The following is a 19,209-nucleotide window of genomic DNA, read 5'->3' as shown; positions in this document are numbered from 1 at the left end:
AGGATGGGAGGAGGAGAGCTGGCTGTGTGGGGAGCTCCAGTCTCAGCAGGGGGTGCTGCAGGGAACAGGGCAGATGTGCCAGCTGTGGGGGGTAGCTCACAGCCATTGCAGTCCTGGCTTCTCCCAACAGGGGGCGGGACAGGGAGCGGGGGAGATGTGCCGACTGGAGTGGAGCTCCTGGCTACTCCAGCACCAGCAGGAGGCGCTCTGGGGAAGGTCCAGCCCCTGCTAAATCGCTCCGATTTTCCAGGGTGTAGGAATGTGCAGCCCCATGCCCCTGATCCCAGAGTCCCTCTCACACAGTTAATTTCTTTTGATCTTTTATTTAACCCTGAATACCAGCGCAAGAAGAGGCAACATGGCGGGGGGGGGGACACCACGACTGGAAGGGGAAGGGCAGGGCGAGATTTGTCATCTGGCTCCTTATTCATGTCCAAATCAAAACTCAGCCGCCCATCTCCATTTGCCCCAGAACCCTGGAGTCCACCACTGCCCCCTTCCAGGGGCCACCCCCAGCATTATATTACCCCATCTGAAGTCACATTTCCACGGCCCGTTCCCTGCAGTCCTCACTCGGATAGAGCTCCCAGGGAGCTGAGCAACTGCAGGGCTCTTAACTGTGGGTTTCTACTTGCAGCTGTGATCCCAGGGCCAGATCCTCCGCCGGTGCTAATCAGAGCTGCCCTGATGCCAGCTGAAGACCTAGTGCCAACATGCGGTGCCGTGTGCTGAACCCTGCCCCCTCCCCCTGTGCCCCAGCCCCCCGCCTCTAGCACAGGGAGCTGATCTCGCTCTTGCTGCATCCCCACTTGCAGCACGAGGTGCTCAGCCCTGCCATGACGTCCCGGACGACGCGCTCCAGAGGCCAGCTTGCTTCGGCGAGGCCGCGGCCCGGTTTGCCTCTCCACCTCTCGTGGTAGTCGGAGGAGAGCTCTTGGTGGGGCAGTGTCCCAGGCAGGTGGCTGGCATCCCACTCGCTGGAGGCGGCTTCTGCGGAGTCTTCCCCTGCAGGGGGGCTGCTCAGGATATCGAGGTCACCTGCAGCGGAGGAGGAGACAGGGAAGTGGGAGGGAAGGGGTTAATGCATAGAGAACAGAGGTCACAATTTCCTGTCGACAGCAAGGCTAGAACTCAGTTTCTCCTGCTCCAGGAGCACTGACCTCTCCGCTTGACTTGAAGGGAAAATCTCCCTCTTGCTGTTAGCAATATAGGGCCTATGACACACAGATGAGCTGTTCTGATTCCAGCCTGCAGAGGTAGCCACACAGTGCTCCCATCTGACATTATCTTGGTCTCTCTGCCTTCTCGTTCTGACATGCAAGCCTCTCTCCTAAAGACCCAAGAGACCCTGCCAATAGGTCACTCCCTAAGCAGTATGGTGCGCAAAAGTAAAACCTAGATGCCTTATCTCGCCAAGCACGGCACAGACACCTGAGCACGGCACAGACACAGACATCGGGGCCTCCCATCACACCAGTCACTTCACAGACACCCCCCTCCTTAGTGAGATCGGGGCCCCCCACCACAGTGACTGGACAGACACCCCTTCCTGAGTGATTCCCACCCTTCATGTGGGCATCTCCCTGACAATACGCCCTCCCCCCAAACAAGGTCAGTGTCTCCTCTGCACCAGGAGCTGCACAGACCACCCCCCACACCTGAGATAAGGGGCCCCCATCACACTAAATGCTGCACAAAACCCTGGCTCCTCCCCAGCCAAGAGCAGGGTCCCCATTGTGCCAGGTGCTGCACAGACACAAGGGGAGAGACAGTCCCTGCCCTGAAGATCTTGCTCTCTGAACAGATCAAAGCCTCATTCTACAGATGGGGAAACTAAGGTACAGTGAGGGGAAGGGACATGCCCAAGGTCCCCCAGCAGGGCGGGTGGCCGAGCCAGGAACAGAAGCAAGGGCTCAGTCTAGCACCTGCAGTGGGAACAACAGACAAGTCCTAGGTAGCAAATCCAACACTAGCCCCACAACCGGACTAGACACTGGCAGGCTGCAACCTCTGGCCTGAGCCCAGCTTCTCTCAAGGAGCGAGCGGTAGGGATAAGCTCCCCCCTTTTAGCCCCTTCCTCTCCAGGGCTGACACTCACTGCGGGTGTAGCGGGGCAGGGCTGACTGAGCCAATGCAGCGTGGGAACCTATTCCCGGCCGCACGGGGTTTGTACGCCCCATCACAGATCCCCCCAGCTGGCGAGCGATGAGGCAGGAAGCGCCGGCAAATTTCCCAGGGGGGAAATTGCCATTGGCTTCTGACTTGTCATGGGAGCAAATCTGCTCTGAGAGCTGCTGGAGGGGGATAAATGTGGGACCCTAGATCTGCCCTTCTGGGTGACACGGGCTCCCCGGGCTGCTCCTAAGAACCGAGCAGCGAGTCACACCCCACCCAGGGGGAGCAGACACTCAGTCACTCCTGGATTGTGCCCGTGGAACCCCCCTCCAAAGCCGCAGCACACTTCACCAACATTGAATTAAGTCTCACAATCCCCACCTCTGGGGAGGCAAGGTAGGGACACTGATCCTTGTTTTACACATTGGGAAACTGAGGCACAGAGTGGGGGAGTGAGCTGACAAAAAGTCACGCTGCAAGTCAGTGGTAGAGCCAAGAATAGAACCCAGGAGTCCTGACTCCCAATTCCCCCCTGCCTCACGCACACCACTTCTCTTCCAGAGCCAGGAATAGAACCCAGGAGTCCTGATCCTCAGCTCCCACTCTCATTCCAACCAGCAGACCCCGCTCCGCTCCCATTGAGTACCCAGCAGCCATGCACGCTCCCCCACAACCGCCCTTCTCACCTGTCCGTCTCCAGCGGGAGCCCCCACAGGTGAAGATGACAGCCCGGATGAACTCCCTCCCACACAGCTTGACGCCGTAGGGTGGGTTCCGGCCCTCAGCCCCCAGCCTCAGCTCCGAGAACAGCAACCCAAAAGCCAGAGCCAGAAGGAGCTTCTGCATGGCTGCTTGGGGTGGCGAGATGGACGCCAAGGCCAGAAGAGCTCACAGCTGCCTCCTGAGCCCCACTGCGGCCCCCTTTATACATCCCACCCCCTCCCTGCTGAGGAGCCCCTCGGAGACACCACACAAAGGGTGGCCTTTGGCCATCGGCTCTGGTGCTATCTCTCCAATTAGCTGGCCGAGTCACTCGAGTGGCACACAGAGACCTTTCCGTTGGAGCTGGGGACATCAGGCCTGGGTGCCAGGGAGCGAGACGCTGATAACCTTTTCCTGGTTATCGCTGTGCCCAAGGCGGAGGGACAGACGTCGGCGGTGAGCCAGTGGCTCTCTGTGTGCTCTCTCTCTCTCTCACACACACACACAAATGCAAACCCTCTCCATGCACGGAGCATCCATTCAAACCCCTCTGTCGTTCCCCCAGCCAACAAGGCCAGGGGTCAGAGCTGCCCATGTGACGCTGCTGGGAAGGTTGGAAGCTCCTGAGGGCCCTGCTCCCTTGGACTGGCTTTTCCCACCCCTTGTGAGGACCATTACCCCCACTTTGCCATGGGGAGAAACTGAGGCACAGAGAGGGTCAGGGACTCTCCTGAGCTGTCATAGGCAGTCAGCAGTAGAGCTGGGGACAGACCCAGGAGTCTTGTCTGTCTGCTTTGCCCTCTCCATCCCTGGAGTTATGGGGATCTAGCGTTTCCTCTAGACTTTGTGGATGGCAGACACTACACTCCCTATAGGGAAAGCTGGAAGAAAGCTGGTTGTGAGGCGCTCACAGCTACTCCAATACCAGCCTCCGCCAGCAGGGGGCACCGTAGGCAGTGGGGCAGGAACACATGTCGCTGTTGGAGCACCACCCAGCTCTCCTGATTCTCCCCTGATTCTCCTCAGCAATCTCATTCCTTCAGAGCTTTCCCCACAAGCTCATCACCCAGTGCAGAGCGCTCTTGCATCACCCCAGACAGCAGGAGCAACAGTGACCTTTGCTTATCTCCTTTCAATTATATCCTTCCTCCTCCGACGTGAGAGGCCGTGGGCTGTGCGGAAAATGCCAGCATGCCAGCCTGCGGTGCAGAGATAACCCCAGCTGGAGCCCCTCCTGCCCTGCCAGATAACAACTCATATTTCCAAACTCAGCCACAGTCCATGCTCTCCTTGGGGGGGGACGCTCCCCGTGCTGGGGAGGAACACTGCCACCATGTCTCTTTTGACGTTTCTTATTCTTCTCTGGAGATAAATGAGACAAAGCTATGAGTGCCACTTCCCTTCCCTCAGGTTCATATGCATTTCGCACAGCAACAGCTTTGGGGCAAAAGCTCCCCCTCCCCAAACCCTACCGCAAGTGCCCTCAGGCCTCTGACATCCACCGAGGAGTCTATTTTTAAAAGCGTATTCCACAAGAAGTGCAGACCTCATCCTAGCATAGCTGCATCAACTTCACAGGAGTCACTCCTGATTTACACCATCATAACAGAGAAAGTCTGACCCAGCAACTCAATTTAAATTGAAGGCTGGAGCTGTCCCTACGGGGATTTGAACCTGTGATAGCAGGAAGTTTCACACCTGCTGCTTGAGTGCTCTGAGCCCTTGGAAAGCACAACCCAAGCTGCATGAATTTGGTAACTATGATAGATTTTTATCTGAATGCTAGACCTAAAGTATCAATTCAGGGATCTTGGGAATCTAAGAAACAGGTTTCCTTCTTTGTCAGTTTCATCCAACAGGCAGGGGATTACACAGGCTCAGAAACAAAAATCTATGTGAAGACAAGAGAGGGGTCCCTCTGGGCCTGGCTAAAGCACATTGGCACATAGGACCTGCCATTCCCAGGGGAGGAACTGGGCTGGATCATCCCCCCCGTCATGCTTTCCGGAGGCTGCTATCTCATGCTCCAAGATCTCAGTTCTCATGATTTTTAAAAAATAAATGAGTGCAGAGAAAACACCACTGGACCGTGGTCAGGCACTCGGGCGATGGCGACGGGCGGCAGCACAGAGCCTAACAGGGAAACGGTGCAGCGATGGCTGCGGAGAAGCTGAGCGTCCACTGTCCGGCCTTTGTTTATTCAGTCCTTTGTGCGGGTGCAAAGGAAGCGCGAGACGGTCCCCAGGCAATACAGCCGCAGAGCAGCCCCCAGGCACCAGCACGAGGGCCAGGCAGGTCGGGATCTGGCCCTGTGGCTCCGAGGCGCGTCTGTACCAATGCGCTATGGCGGGTGCCCGCCTGTGCCGTGCCCCGGAGCACCCAGGGCTCATCGCCCGTGACATCACTGCATCATGAGGCATGGCATCGCTGGGGTTTCGAGGCACAGGGTGACGTCACACCCCGCGCAGTGACGTCACAGGTTTGAGACAGGCGGTGCTCCTTGTCCCCTCCAGCCACAGCAGAGACAGGGGGGCAACCCCTGGCCTCTGCTAGCCAAGAACTACATTTCCCATCATCCCCCAGGGCAGAGCCCGCTTGCGCGTTTCTCCCACGCTGGGGCGCGGCTCTACAGGGCTCAACTGCCGCTTCCCCTCCAACTGACTGAAGGCGGTTCTAGCCAATCGCAACCAGCCAACGCCCTGACTGGCCAATCCCAACCCGCCTCCTCAACCCCCCCCCCCAGCCCCACCCCGAAACCGACGGAGGAACTGCCCAATCAACGTGGAGACGGACGTGGAGAGAAGCCAATCAGCACGCTCCAAGCGAATCAGACCAATTACAACCAGGATTGGAAAAGCGACGTCAAAGGAGTAGCAGGGCCTCCAGCCAATCAGAGCGAGCAGGGCGAAGATTGACAGCCAGGGTACCCAATGGAGCGGTCAGCTCCGTCCAATCAGCCCAGGGGCCTCCCTCTCTCCCCCTTCGGCCCCGCCCGCAGCCGAGGTGGGTAGCAACAGTTGCCCCGGTGAGGGAACACGGAGGGCGCCATAGCCACGGTAGTCGTGGCGACCAGGAAACCCGGCAACAACAACAACAACCGCCCCGAGCGGACCCCCCTCCCCCCACCGACTAATCGATACCCTCCAAAAATCCGGCACCGCCGCGGCCGATGACCGGCGGCTCCACCCGAGCCCGGCGCGTCGGAGCCTGAAGGGAAGCGGCCTCCGCGGGGCTCGGAGACCGGGCCGCGGGGAGGGACAGTTCAGGTGGGTCCTACTCTAATTCCCCCTCCACACAAAATGGCTGCGGGGGATGGGCGCCGGAGGGGCCGCGCCCCTGAGAGGAAGGCGCGCGAGGGGGTGATACAGTCGATTGCTCGGAGGCTGCTCGCGCTCGAGTGAGGGCCTGGCCGTTGCCCCAGGATTAAGAAGGGCCCAGGCTCGGTGGGCGGGGCTTACAGCGCTCCCCGGTGATTGGTGGGCGGACGGGCCAATGAAAAGAAGCGGGGCACCGGGGGCACCCAATGGGGGGAGGGGGAGGGGCTAAAACGGGGAGCCCCCTGCCCCCAACACTAGGGCGGGTTTCCAAAGTGGGGCGGGGTTCCCCCCCCACCGTGATGTCATAAGGCACGTGGCAGTGTCAGGGCCCATGATGTCATCCAGTGACATCACAAGGCCCAGCGGTGAGGTTGTCAGGGGTCATCACGGTGTGTTCCCGTGCCCACGCGCCCTGGCCACGCCAGGCTCTCCCAATCCGTGGGGGAGCCTGCAAGATCCCGCTGCTGGCCCCCTTGATGTTTTATGATGACGTCATTGTGAAGCGTTGCCAGGTCAGCGTAGCGAGGCGTGAAAATGACATCACCCCCACGCCGTGATGGGGCATTCACCTGTCATTAGGGTACAGCCTCGTCTCGGCCACGCACAAGGCTGCATTAAAAAGTCAAGATGTTATTCCACTGCCACAGGCTTCAAAATGACCAAGTGTGGCATCAGAACCCCTTTGCACCATGTAGTGATGGTGATGTCAAAATATCAGCATTGCATGCACAGATGGTGCATTATAATATCATCGTATGATGTCAAACTCGTCCTGGCAAACGGGGGCCTTGCCTCCGAGCAGCATTGTGCCACAAGATGCGAAGATGATATGTTGAAAACTTCATGTCTTAACCCGATGGCCGTCGTGTGGAGTCAAAAGGTGACGGGAGGTGACAGTGCCTTTGAACCGTCATCACTCCACCAGGCAGCACGCTGACGTCTCAAAACACCCTCACGCTGTGGGTGACATGTCACTAGTGTGTCAAAATGGCATCAAAGCTGCCGCTGCTCATGCTTGTGCAAAATGTCATTTTGACAGTGTGTCAAAGCATTGTTGTGTTGTCACACTATGGCACTGGGAGATGACAACATAGCATCAAAATACCACAGAGCAGACACAGCATGATCACATTTCTCAGACCCTGGAAACAATTTCCAAACCCATGAAAGTCCTCAGTAAATTGAATCCTGTCAACAGAATTGGAGCAATTTAGGAAAATTAGGGATGGGGACCATTCACCAGGGAAATTACCTTCTCCCTGGCTCTAAATTACCCATTCCCTGGCTTTAAAAGTTCAGTAGGGGGTGGATTTGCTCCTTCTGTATATTTTCCTGTGGTTCGCATTACTATTAAATAACTTTATTATGATGCTGCGTTATCTTGGTCTGTGGCTGTGGATCCTTTGTGTGACTTTCCCCTTGACCTCCTTCTGGGCATTTCACAAATAAATTGCAAGGGGATAGGTAAAATGGGGAGGAATGAGATGTTGTTATATATAGAGATGAGGCTTGGGGGGAATAGCTACTAGGAGTTGAATGGACATTGATCAGTTTAGGGTGAGTGAGAAGGAAGAGAAGGCTCTTACGTTGCAAAAGTCAGGATACAGGATATAAACTTGCGAGGTGCTGAGTGCCCTCAACATCTCTTGAAGCCAGAGGGAGTTGAGGGTGCCCATCACCTTACAGGATCACACCCTCTAATCAGGGATCTTGGCTGTAAATTTGTCATTCCAAAAGCCTAGAGAGTTTTAATCCGTTCCTGTCATCCATGCCCTTTTGTATCAGTCTGCCCCAGCCAGTGTTAACTGGTCCGTTTTAAGCAAATCACATGTTTTGTGAAGAGATTCCAGCACTTTGTCTCATGTATGTGGAAGGGAGGATGCTGTTCACAGGATCTAACTGGAGAACAAACCATGCTGCTGTGTCAGATAAGAAAAAGAGACAAGATAGGCAGAATAGTCTGTTGCTTTGATCCTTGGCGAGACAAATCTGTCGTTTTAAAGGGCCAGTGGAGCTGGTGTGAGTGGATACTTTGTGTTATTAAACACTAAAATCAACACAAATACAGTACAGGGACATGCTCAGGTTAAAGAGCATATGTTTTTTAAAAGTGTTCCTGCCTTTCTTGGAAAGGAAGGGTAGTTTTGTGATTAAAGTACAGGACTGGGAGTTAGAAGTTCTGGATTCCATTTCTAGCTATACGAGAGGCTTCCTCTTTGACTTCAGGTAAACCACATTAACCGCTCTGTGCCTCAGTTTCTCTCTCTGAAAGATGAACATAATGATACCTACCTCCCAAAAGCATTAAGAAATTTAATTTCTTTGCAATAGACAGTGTTAGAGAAGTAAAGAATATTAGTAATTATCATTAGCTGTGTTACTCCTGACACCTTCAATTTATAAAATGAAAAGATTTTACAAATCTGATTTACTTCTCACTATTTATGTTGGGTCTAGGGCTGAATTTGGTCAGTGAAAACAGACTGGTCAGTTTCACTTTTATTTCCTCACCAATTTCACCTTCAGGTTCTCATGCAGTAGCTCAGAACTGCAACCTTGGCAGACACTGGGGTCTTTGTTGCTGTGGTTCCCCCCCTTTGTGCAGCAGACATGGGTCTTCTCAAGCATCTTTGTGTGCTTACACTCCCACATAAAGCACCTCTAGACTGGGTCCTGCACATTATGAAATATGAGATTTAATCACAAGACTCGGGCTGTTAAATTGAGGTTCCTGGCCAAATTCTAGTTCAGGTGATTCCATTTTGCCTCTGCAGTTTCAGCTGGATATGGGCTTCTTCTTCACTCCCTCTCCTAAACTATATGCTTGCTGTGTGCTGTTAAACAGCTGCCACATTCCCCCCCAGAGATGGCTGCATTTTAGTGATAATGCCAATGTGTAACATGCATGCCAGTTTCATAAGCTCCCTGGGATTCTTTAGAAGGAAAAGGCTCTACAGGAACATGAGATAGTTATTGTTATTTGAGCTCATTTTGTAAGAGTTTTTAACCTTCAAACCTTGGTGAATTTCTTGCTGATGAAAGGTGTTGGATTGAGATCGCTCTGCAGAACAATGACAAGGCAAGCTTCCTCTGTGCAAGCTTCCCACCTTCAGCCTTGGAGGGACCCACTCTGGGGTAAGAGGCAAGTATGGCCCATTTAACCATTAGCCAAGACAGTCAGCTAGGTCCCACTGTAAATCCTAACGTGCTGAGGGAACTTGTTCACACCATCGTTGTCCCCACATCCTATGGAAGCCTGGTTCAGGCTTGCAGGGTAGATGAGAATATTTAGATAAATTAGAAGTATTCAAGTTGTCAGGGCCTGATTAAATTTATCCTAGGGTGCTTAGGGAACTAGCTGAAGCAATCCTTGGAACCGTTAGCAATTATCTTCGATAACTCCTGGAGGATGGGTGAGGTCCCAGAGGAGTGGAGAACGGCAATCATAATACTTGTCTTTAAAAAGGACAAAGACGACCTGGGGAATTATAGATGAGCCAGCCTAACTTTGATACTTGGGAAGATAGTGGAACAAATTATTTAATAATCAGTTTGTAAGCACCTAGAGGACAATAGGGTTATAGGTAATAGTCAGCATGTATTTGTCAAGAACAAATCATGCCAAACCAATCTAATTTCCTTCTGTGGCAGCGTTACTGGGCTAGCAGATGCAGTAGACATGATATATCTGGATTTTAGTACGGCTTCTGACACAGTCTCACATGACAGTCTCAAACTGGAGAAAGTGGTCTAGATGAAATTAGCATAAAATGGGTGCATAGCTGGTTGACAAACTGTACTCAAAGAGTAGCTATCAATGGTTTGTTGTCAAATGGGTATGAAGTATCTAGTGGGACCCGGCACAGGTCTGTCTGGAGTCCAGTACTATTCAATATTTTCACTAATGACCTGGGTAATGGAGTGGTGTGTATGCAGATGACACCAAACTGGGAGAGATTGCAAGCACTTGGGAGGATAGGATTAGAATTCAAAATGACCTTGACAAATTAGAGAATTGGTCTGAAATCAACAAGATAAATTCAGTAAAGACAAGTGCACAGTACTGCACTTAGGAAGGAAAAATCAAATGCACAAGTATAAAACGAGGAATAAATGGCTAGGTGGTAATACAGCTGAAAACGGTCTGGGAGTCATAGTGGACCACAAGTTGAAATATGAGTCAATAATGTGATGCAGTTGCGAAAAAGGTTAATATAATTTTGGGGTGTATTAACACAAGTGTCATATATAAGACACAAGAGGTAGTTGTCCCACTCTGCGCGGCACTGGTGAGGCCTCAGCCGGAGTTCTGAGTCCAGTTCTGGGAGTCACACTTTAAGAAAGATGTGGACAAACTGGAGAGAGTCCACAGGAGAGCAACAAAAATTATGGAAGGTTTAGAAAATCTGAACTATCAGGACAAAATAAAAAACTGGACATGTTTAGTCTTGGAAAGGTCAACTGAGGGGGGACCTGAGAGCAGTTTCAAATATGTTCAGGGCTGATACAAGGAGGATGGTGATCACTTATTCTCCATGGCCGCTGAAGGTAGGACTAGAAAGAATTGGCTTAATTTGCAGGACAGGAGGTTTAGGACAGATATTAGGAAAAGCTTTCTAACTAGAAGGATAGCAAAGGACAGGAACAGGCTTCCAAGGCATGTTGTGGAATCCCCATCGTTGTAGGTTTTTAGGAATAGGTTAGACAGACACCTGTCAGGGATACTCTCGGGGGCTGGATTTAATGACCCTCTTGAGATTCCTGCCAGCCTGACATTTTTGTGATTCTATGAGAATAAACCATTATGTGCAGCATAATTCAGGATCATTGTTTAAACACACTCCAATCCTGTCTACCCTGAAAAAGCCACCTGTCCTGTGCTGTTATCCCAACCCAGTAGGAACTAGAATATGGCCAAGCCCCTAAGGTGGTCACTAGGAATTGGCCTGTGACCACTTCCAAACTCATTTCACATGGGTCACTAAAGAAACCCTAGAAGCTGCAACTTTTGGTCACTACCAAATTACCAATGTAGACTGGGACCAGCAGCCTAGAGGTGACCCCTGAACCAGCCAGTTCCCCCAGCACCTTGCAGCTGGATTGGAATGTCTCTCTCTCATTCGCAGTGGTCACTGAGTCTCCGAGCTGTCTGCCATTTGCATTCATCTTGTGTAGAGGAAGCTTCCATAGCATATTGTTAGACTACTGTGTGCTTTAAAAAAAGCACCATCCACAAATCGTAGCAGCCTCTGTTGGTGAAGACCTGTGGGATGTATTCTCTGATTGGGGCATTCAGTAGCCCGGAGTGTTCCTTTGTTCTGGGGGAGGAGGACAGTTTAATGCAATCCGGAGGCCCTTTTAGAAGGTTTTATGTGCCTGGTTTGAGAGATTGGCCCTCTTGCTCTGCAGCGTTAGAAGAATCAGCAAGTGGCTGGAGCCAGGAACTTGCCTCAGAAGGGGCCACACACCCACACAGGCTCTTCAGCATCTTGGAGAATCAGGACCCGTATTTGTTTGCTGTGATTCATCCCGGGGGTGGGGAATGGATCTAAAAACAGACAGGTTATTTCCAAGCTTGGCATGTTCCTAAAGGAGTGATCAAGGGCACAGGAACCTTTGGAATGTGGATTGTGCCTTGTGCCTTAAGCTGAGCACTGCAGCTTTGCACATGCTGTGGCCTCCCTGCCTGCCAGAAAGCAATCCTGGCTATCGCAGTGCCGTTGGCATGTGGGAAATGCCTGCTTAGCAGCATGTGCCTACGGCTGCAAATGATCCATAGGGGACACTTAGTAATGTAGGAAAAGAGACATCTTTTCATTGGGTCAGAAGCTCTTCACATCTTCAGTAAGATTTGCAGATATTAACTAAGTAATCCTCTCTGTCTCCACAGGAGGTTATTGTCCTTATCCCCATTTTACATATTGGAAAACTGAGGCATGGGGGATGGCTCACTCAAGGTCACAGAGATGGGCATAGAATCCAAGGGTCTTGACTCTTAGATCACACATACCTCTCAGAGCGGGGAATAGAACTAGCTCAGAGGTCTGCTTTAAGAACTAGAACTTCTCCTTCCCAGAGGCTCTAAGCATTAGTTCTTTCCTACCTGATGCTTAGATCTCTAAGCCAGTGGTTCTCAACCCGGGATCCGGGACTTCCGGAAGGCCGTGAGCAGGTTTCAGGGGGGCCACCAAGCAGGGCCAGTATTAAACTCGCTGTTGCCCAGGGTAGAAAGCCAAAGCCCCACCGCATGGGGCTGAGGCTTGGGGCCCTGAGCCCTGCCATCTGGGGCTGAAACTGAAGCCTGAACAATGTAGTTTTGCGGGGGCCCCTGCAGTATGGGGTCCCAGACACCTAACCTGCTTGCTACCCCCTAACGCTGGCCCTGGATTTTCTATGCAGAAAACTAGTTATTGTGGCCCAGGTGGGCTGGGGAGTTTTTATCGCATGGGCCGGGGGTGGAACCCCTACTCTAAGCCATCTCTCCCAGCTGCAGTTGTGGCAGAAGTGTGCAGTGCTGCTGGGTGAAAAGACCTTTAAAGGTAGGGATGTGTGTGTGTATGCTCAGATACTTGTATCTACTCACACGCTTCCTTGGGGACCTGGCGGTGAGAGACAAAGGACCAGCCCTGTCCCTGGCATGCCCAATGAGTCCTATGGTCCGGAACCCCCACACCCAAAGGTTGGTGGTAGATAACAATGAAAAGCTGAAGGGTCACTGATGGAAACCCAACCCCTGCTACATGGGGGCTTGGCCTATTATGGGGCCTTGGCACTATCATGAATATTTATTCAGATGCCCAGCCTTCCATGTCCATATCCAGCTTCCTCCCCCTCAGAATATCAGGGTGCCCTTATCCTGTAGGTTAAGATATTAATGTTTTTTAGCTCATTATCATAGACATTACCTATTGCTAAAGCAAGTTTGTGGTTAAACATCTGCCAACTATTCTATCTGAAAATACCCAAGCCCAGGCTCTGCTCAGTGTTCCTGAGGTTGCCTGGTATCGTTATGAACCAGCTCCCTCTCTTGAGCAAGCAGTTCCCAGTTTCCCAAAATCTAGGGTAACTGTCAGGACATTTTATCAGTGCTAAGAGTCATGGGCCTGCTTTACTTATGTTAACCTGCTTTAGCCAGTGTCTTACAGGGTACAGGTCTGTAGATTCCTTGTGTTACTGCTGAGTAAAATAAAAGGCTAAAGTAGCTCTGTGGGCTCTGAGAGCCACCAAGGTGGAAGGGACAGGGAGAGCTGTGATGCGAGTGACAGCTGGGAGGCATGGAGCTGGGAAGCACACTAAGGGCAAACAGGCAGCCCTAGAACGGCTCTGGGGTGGGAGCTTTGGCAGATCAGAGTGACAAATGAAAACTGTTGTCGAAAAGCTTCAGGCAGCCATAACTCTGGAGTCTGGGCTGTTGTCTCTGAGAAGCAACTGATGGCCTTGTCTGCTGCTTACAGCGCGTGATTCTTATGACTTCTCCCTCAGAGACCCTTGCGTAGGAGCGCATACGTCAGAAATGCTGCTGTCTGAGCTTCTGTCCTTATCTTTAGCAGAGCGGGAAATGAACTGGGGTGTGCAAAGCTGAGTGGAGTGTCTTCATGCCCTTCCTCAGAACACTTCCCCTCCGAGGAGCTCAACTTGCTTTACAAATATTAATCAATCCTCAGTGGTATCCCTGTTTTACAGATGGGGAAACTGAGGCACCAAGGGGCAAAATGACTCAGCTGAGCTCCTCCAGTTGACTCCATTGATGGATTGGAAAGTGGGACCCAGGAGATCTGACTTCCAGGCTCCTGCTCTTACCCTTAGATCACACTAAGGCTGACAGTCAGGATGGTGAGGTTCTACGAGGCTAGAAGGCATTGTGGTCTGGTGGGTAGAGTAAGGGACCAGTTGGAAAGAAATCTAGATCTGGTCCTAACTCTGCCACTGACTCATTTGTGTGTGCTTGGGAAAAGTCACTTCTTCGCTCGATGCCTCAGTTTGCCCACGTCACTAGCATCTCCCAGAGGCTTTGAGATGCCTCATTAACTAATGCTTGTAAATTGCTTTAAGATCCTCAGTCCAAGAGTGCTTGGGAGTGTCAAGGGATTATTGTAGACTGGAGTCTACCACCATGGGCTCGCTTGTAACATGAACATGCTCAGTAACAGGAAGTGTGATGTGTGTCAGGCGTAAGAGTGAGCGCTCTCCTTCTCTAATATATCTGAGGCCTGGCACCCTTCTGATGATCGGGCCTGCTTCAGACCTTCAGATTTCTAATAATATTTGACTTTTGCATAGCACTTTTCACTGCAGAGCTTCTTGTAAACCCTTCAACATACACCACCAATGAAATGCAGCCACTTCTGGGGCTTAGAGGGGCAATCAGCAGGTGCACAACAGCAAAAAGAGGGGAAATTTTGGCCATGAATCAGAGACTCTTTTGAAAAGTGTCCTGGGATGTTTCCATATGTTTCCAGGAGCTGACGGGACCTTGTTTTAGTTAAATTTTATCCATGAATCTCCGACACAGTGAACTGCACAGGACTCAGACTCACAAGGGGTGAGCTGGTGATGCTGTCAGAACCTCCAGCAGGCCTGGAGACGAAATTCTGCTCTATTGATGTGAATCTGTGTATTTACATCAGTGGCACTGATTTGCAGAATCTGGTCTAGTGGGTTTCGCGTCTGAGCACAAAGCTATCCTTTCCCATGTGCTGGGCCAAATCCAGCCATGGCGTAAGCGGAGAGTAGCCCCTGGGGTTGAAGTTGATCCATCAAGGGGAAGCTTGATCGTTTGTTATGGGGAAATGATGCAATTTCCAAACTCCCAGCTTCATTTAGAGATGCAGGCACTCAGCGCCTCTGGAAACGGGGCCCAAGGCGCCTCAAGTTGGGCACCCACAATCCGAGGCCACTACCAAAAACGCCAGCTTAAGGGCTTGCTTCTCCTCTCCCTCATGCCCATTGGCTTCGACGTAGTTACTGCAGATTTCCCTTAGTGGACGCGAGAGCAGAAGCAGGCTGATCTCTAATTTCAGTATGGTTAGAAAGGGTATGTTGTAGTGGTGGGGATTTGGGAGATAATTGACGCAGCTTCGTAAATTGCATCCAAGCGTAATGTGGGGATTGGTTCTGAACAGGTTTCTCCAGAACCCTTACTTTTCCAGGCCTGTTTCCGCAGAGAAAGATGAACTCTGCTACTGCTTTTTCCTGCTGTAATTGACTGTAATTAGTTATTAACCATGGGGTGTAATTAAGTTATTGCTTAACGAATAGAGCAGCAGGGAGCTGTTTCTATCCCCAGATCGCTTTGCAATTGATTAATTGGTTTTTTTTTCTTTCTTTTTTTATTTTGTTTTTTCCTCTTTTTTTCCTCAACAAAAGGAAGCAAAAAAAAAAGCCTTATTTATTATCATTTTCCCCACTGTTGGTATGGCAACACAGGCGTACGTTACGGAATTACAGGCAGCTCAGCAACAGTCACAACAGCAACAGGCGCAGCAACAGCCGGCGACGACGGCGACAACAACGGCACCAGCAGCAGCCCAGCAACAGTATGTAGCGGAATTGCAAAGCCCGCAGCAACCAGCCACTCAGAAACAGTATGTCTCGGAAATCCAGGCCCCACAGCCACAGGCTCAGGCCACAGGCCAACAAACTCCAGCACCAGCCCCGCAGCAGTATATCATAGTCACAGTGTCCGGTAAGTCTGGGAGGAGTGTGGTGGGGGAAAACCTCATGGCTTCTCACATGTTATGGTTGCTCCTTCAGCCAGAGTGGTTAGTTAATGTCAGGGGCCTTTCAGAATTGTTTAGGCTGAGGGATTGATTATAGGAGCCAGGTATATTCTTGGTTTATCTTGATTATTTCCAAAAAAATGTCCAGAGTGCTGTTTTCTCTGACCATAGAAACAAACAGCAGCAGGCAATTTCCTCCCTCAGAAATTCCCATGCCTGAGCCTCCGGCGAGCTCTGTGCCCAAGAAGCTTAGACACTCTGCCTCACCTCAAGGTCACACTCACACTCCTGGCTGTTTCTTCCAACACACAGAGGCAGCAACCAACAGCCTAGTCCCTGTGTTTGCAACCAGGAAAACCACTGGGCCCATACAACTTAGCTCTGACCTACCATGTGACCCAGTGGTTTGGGTGGTAGCTTCCATGTTCGCAGCTGTCTCTGCTACCTAAAGGGTCTTGATTGTTTCTTCTTTTGGGCCTAAAACTATGCTTGCCACAAACATAAGTTTTAGTGAGATCTGGGATTGTCTTTAGATACAAGATTAACTGCTAGCCCCTTTCAGCAGAACATTTTGTATGTTTATTCCAGTCTTGCTCCCTCAGGAGACCATTGACTTCAGTGAGAACAGGATCAGGCCCAGATGTTTATATCATCTGTCTATGGACACAGCCTCTGGGTACATGTATATAATTGAAACAAATATCAATCACCTCTGCCTGCAATAGATGGGCATGAACTCCTTCTTATCTGTTTTAGGTCCTTCTATGACCTGGATCACCACAGTATCTGAGCGCCTCACAGTCTCTGTTGTATTTACCCTCAGGCCCCCCGTGGGCAACAGGAAAATATTTTTATCCCCATTTTACAGATGAATAACTGAGGCCCAGAGAGACTAAGTGAGCTGGTGAAGTTCACACAGGGAGTTTGTGGGCAGAGCAGGGAATTGAACTGCGTCTCCCAAATCCCATGCCAGTGCCTGAACTACTGGAACCATCCTTCCTCTCTGCCTGATCTTCCCTGTCACACTGGCCTCTTGCCATCCTCTGGGTCAGTACCAGTAATATGGCTCTGCAGGGAATCTCTGTCCCCAGGAACAGCTGTGCAGCCCCATTGCCTTTGTAACCCCCTCAGAATTGAATCAGCAATTCTCTCGATGAGGCATGAGCCACAAGAGACTCTACCTTGCTCTCCCAGAGCTCTCTTGGCTCCGCAGGGCTAATCAGAGTGAGAAGCAGCCAAATCTGACTGTTGCCTCTACCGGTAGATCCTGCCAGGGCGAATGTCTGAGAGGTAAGAAGGAGCAATGATCACTCTTCAGAATAGAACACGCGCTTTAAAATAAATCCAAGCTGTGGAACAGGCTCAGGTAAACAGAGGCACCTTTATACAGTGATCTGGAGAGCTGACTCTCCACTGAGAACTAACCATACATCAAGAGACTTTCAGCAAGAGATGGACTTATTCCAATGTACTGCTCCTATTGAGAATGTCTACGCGAGGCTCCTCCTTTATCATCTCTCGACAACTCCGGATACAGATGTACTCGCTTTTCAAGTGAAAAGATAATAATGTAATGCTACCAGACTGCAAACTCCCCCTGAGGTCAGGGAGTCAAGCCAGGTTCTTTCCAGCTTACGCATCATCAATTCAGATTTGAATTTGGAATTTAGTGTATTCTGTTGGTGATGCACAAGTTAGAATAGAATCCAGCTCATTCTCCCAGGACAGGGTTTCCTCTGCAGGTCTAACAGAAACAAGAAGTCATAAAAACGTAGGTTAGTCACTGTAGAACCTATCTATTACGATGGCTGTTTACTGTTGTAGCCACATTATTTATTGGTCTAGAGCCAATCTATCCAGGTTTCATAGATTATAAAGCCAGTAGAGACTGTTGTGATCCTCTAGTTTGACCTCCTGTATAACACAGGCCATAGGACTTCCCTGAATTAATTCCTGTGTGTACGAGAGCAGATCTTTTAGAAAAACATCTAGTCTTGATTTAAAAATTGCTAGTGATGGAGAATCCAGCACAGCTCTTGTTAAATTTTTCCAGTGGTTAATTACCCTAACTGTTAAAAATGTACGCCTTACGTCTAGGCTGAATCTGTCTAGCTTCCAGCCATCCGAGCTTCTTAGACCTATGGCTGCCAGATTGAAGAGCCCATTATCAAAGTTTTGTTTCCCATGCAGGTACTTGCAGGCTGTGATCAAGTCACCCCTTAGCCTTTTCTTGGTTAGATTGAGCTCCTTGAGTCTATCACTGTAAGGCAGGTTTCCCAATCCTTTAAGTCATCACTGGAGTAGATGAATGGTGAGTAAGTAGAGCCGCTTGAGTGCTTGCAAGTTTGTTAAGATTCATTAAGAACTGAACTCCATCCATAAATACCACAATTTGTACTGGGCTATATTCTAGTTTCTGTCTCAGAAGGCAGGTGTGTGAAGGCCCTTTGTCCCGTGAGATCATGCTAAGAAACCCTTACAGTAGCACGTTCTTGTGATTCAGGCCAGGGTCTGCATAAGCAGTAGAAAGAGATGGGTTAATAGGCGGAACATTTCCAGTTAACTCTGAATCAGAACCAACCAACCATCCCTTCTAGATCTAAACATCCCCAGATCAGGAGCAGTCAGTTTCCTATAGAAAGGAAGATTGTTACTAAATAGCTGAGGGCAGGCAAGGAAAACAGCCGGATAATATTCTCGCTGACTTCAATCGTGTGTTGCAGAGTTGCATGAAATATCATCCAAAGAAACTGGACATCCTGAGATAATAATCAGGCTCCACCTAAGCTGTTGAGAAATCTCTTGAGCCTTTTGATTCATGTTCCGGTTGGGAGTTTTAACAAGATTGTGTTTTCCTAGCAGTGGAAAGTTTAATTGGAGAAGGTGCTGGGTTTCTAGCTACCAAGCCACTCCCTGTAAGGTCTTAAGACATCCATCTACAACCAAAGCTGGAGTTTATCTTTTTGGCAGACTTCCCCCAACACTTCCCTCCCCTCCAGTTCAGTTCCATTAAGGGCTATCTGCAGACGCTAGGTTTTAAATCTGGCTCGGATTTTATTCAGAGAAAATTCGTTGTAAATCTCAAGGGGGAGTGTGAGCTAAGGCAGATTTTCCACCGTGCAGACCCTGTCATAATAGATTGACCCTTCTGTTTGCATCCTGGAGTGATGCAGGCCAGAGATCTGCCACAAGTCTTATTCCTTCTAGTTCCCTGGCATAAAGGCTAAGATCCTCACCAAGTGTAGATTGATGCAGCTCCATTGACTTCAGCTGGAACTGTGGGTGTCAGCACCTCTGAAAATCAGGCCCCAATATCGAGTACCTGGCTGGCTAGAGGGGGTGTGTGAGGGGTGGTG

General features: G+C 50.6%; 2 protein-coding genes across 5 annotated transcripts in view; one reads left to right on the top strand and one right to left on the bottom strand.

Annotated features, from left to right (window-relative positions):
- Positions 1-769: 769 nt before the first annotated feature.
- On the bottom strand, positions 770-3,001 carry RLN3 (relaxin 3). The gene is made up of 2 exons (XM_077838626.1): positions 2,802-3,001; positions 770-1,038 (listed from the first exon to the last, which is right to left on the bottom strand). The coding sequence occupies exons 1-2, from the start codon at positions 2,959-2,961 to the stop codon at positions 770-772; spliced, it is 429 nt and encodes a 142-aa protein (XP_077694752.1). The 5' UTR covers positions 2,962-3,001.
- A 2,846-nt stretch (positions 3,002-5,847) lies between these two features.
- RFX1 (regulatory factor X1) overlaps positions 5,848-19,209 on the top strand; it is a 53,646-nt gene continuing 40,284 nt past the window's right edge. For all 4 annotated transcript variants that reach the window (XM_077838566.1, XM_077838564.1, XM_077838565.1 and 1 more), the window contains exons 1-2: positions 5,848-6,083; positions 15,501-15,819. In XM_077838566.1, the coding sequence (XP_077694692.1) occupies positions 15,549-15,819 (271 nt within the window). In that variant the 5' untranslated portion in view covers positions 5,848-6,083; positions 15,501-15,548. The remainder of the gene's footprint in view (positions 6,084-15,500; positions 15,820-19,209) is intronic.

This window comes from Eretmochelys imbricata, chromosome 20, assembly GCF_965152235.1.
Source record: "Eretmochelys imbricata isolate rEreImb1 chromosome 20, rEreImb1.hap1, whole genome shotgun sequence".
NCBI classification, from domain to species: Eukaryota; Metazoa; Chordata; order Testudines; family Cheloniidae; genus Eretmochelys; species Eretmochelys imbricata.
The sequence above is the reverse complement of the archived record's forward strand: the minus strand, read 5'-3'. Positions and strand labels throughout refer to the sequence as shown.

Coding starts and splice junctions, on each gene's coding strand:
- RLN3 (XM_077838626.1), bottom strand. CDS start 2,961: ATGCAGAAGCTCCTTCTGGCTCTGGCTTTTGGGTTGCTGTTCTCGGAG. Junction 1,039..2,801: donor CTCCCGCTGGAGACGGACAG/GTGAGAAGGGCG, acceptor CCTCCGCTGCAG/GTGACCTCGATATCCTGAGC.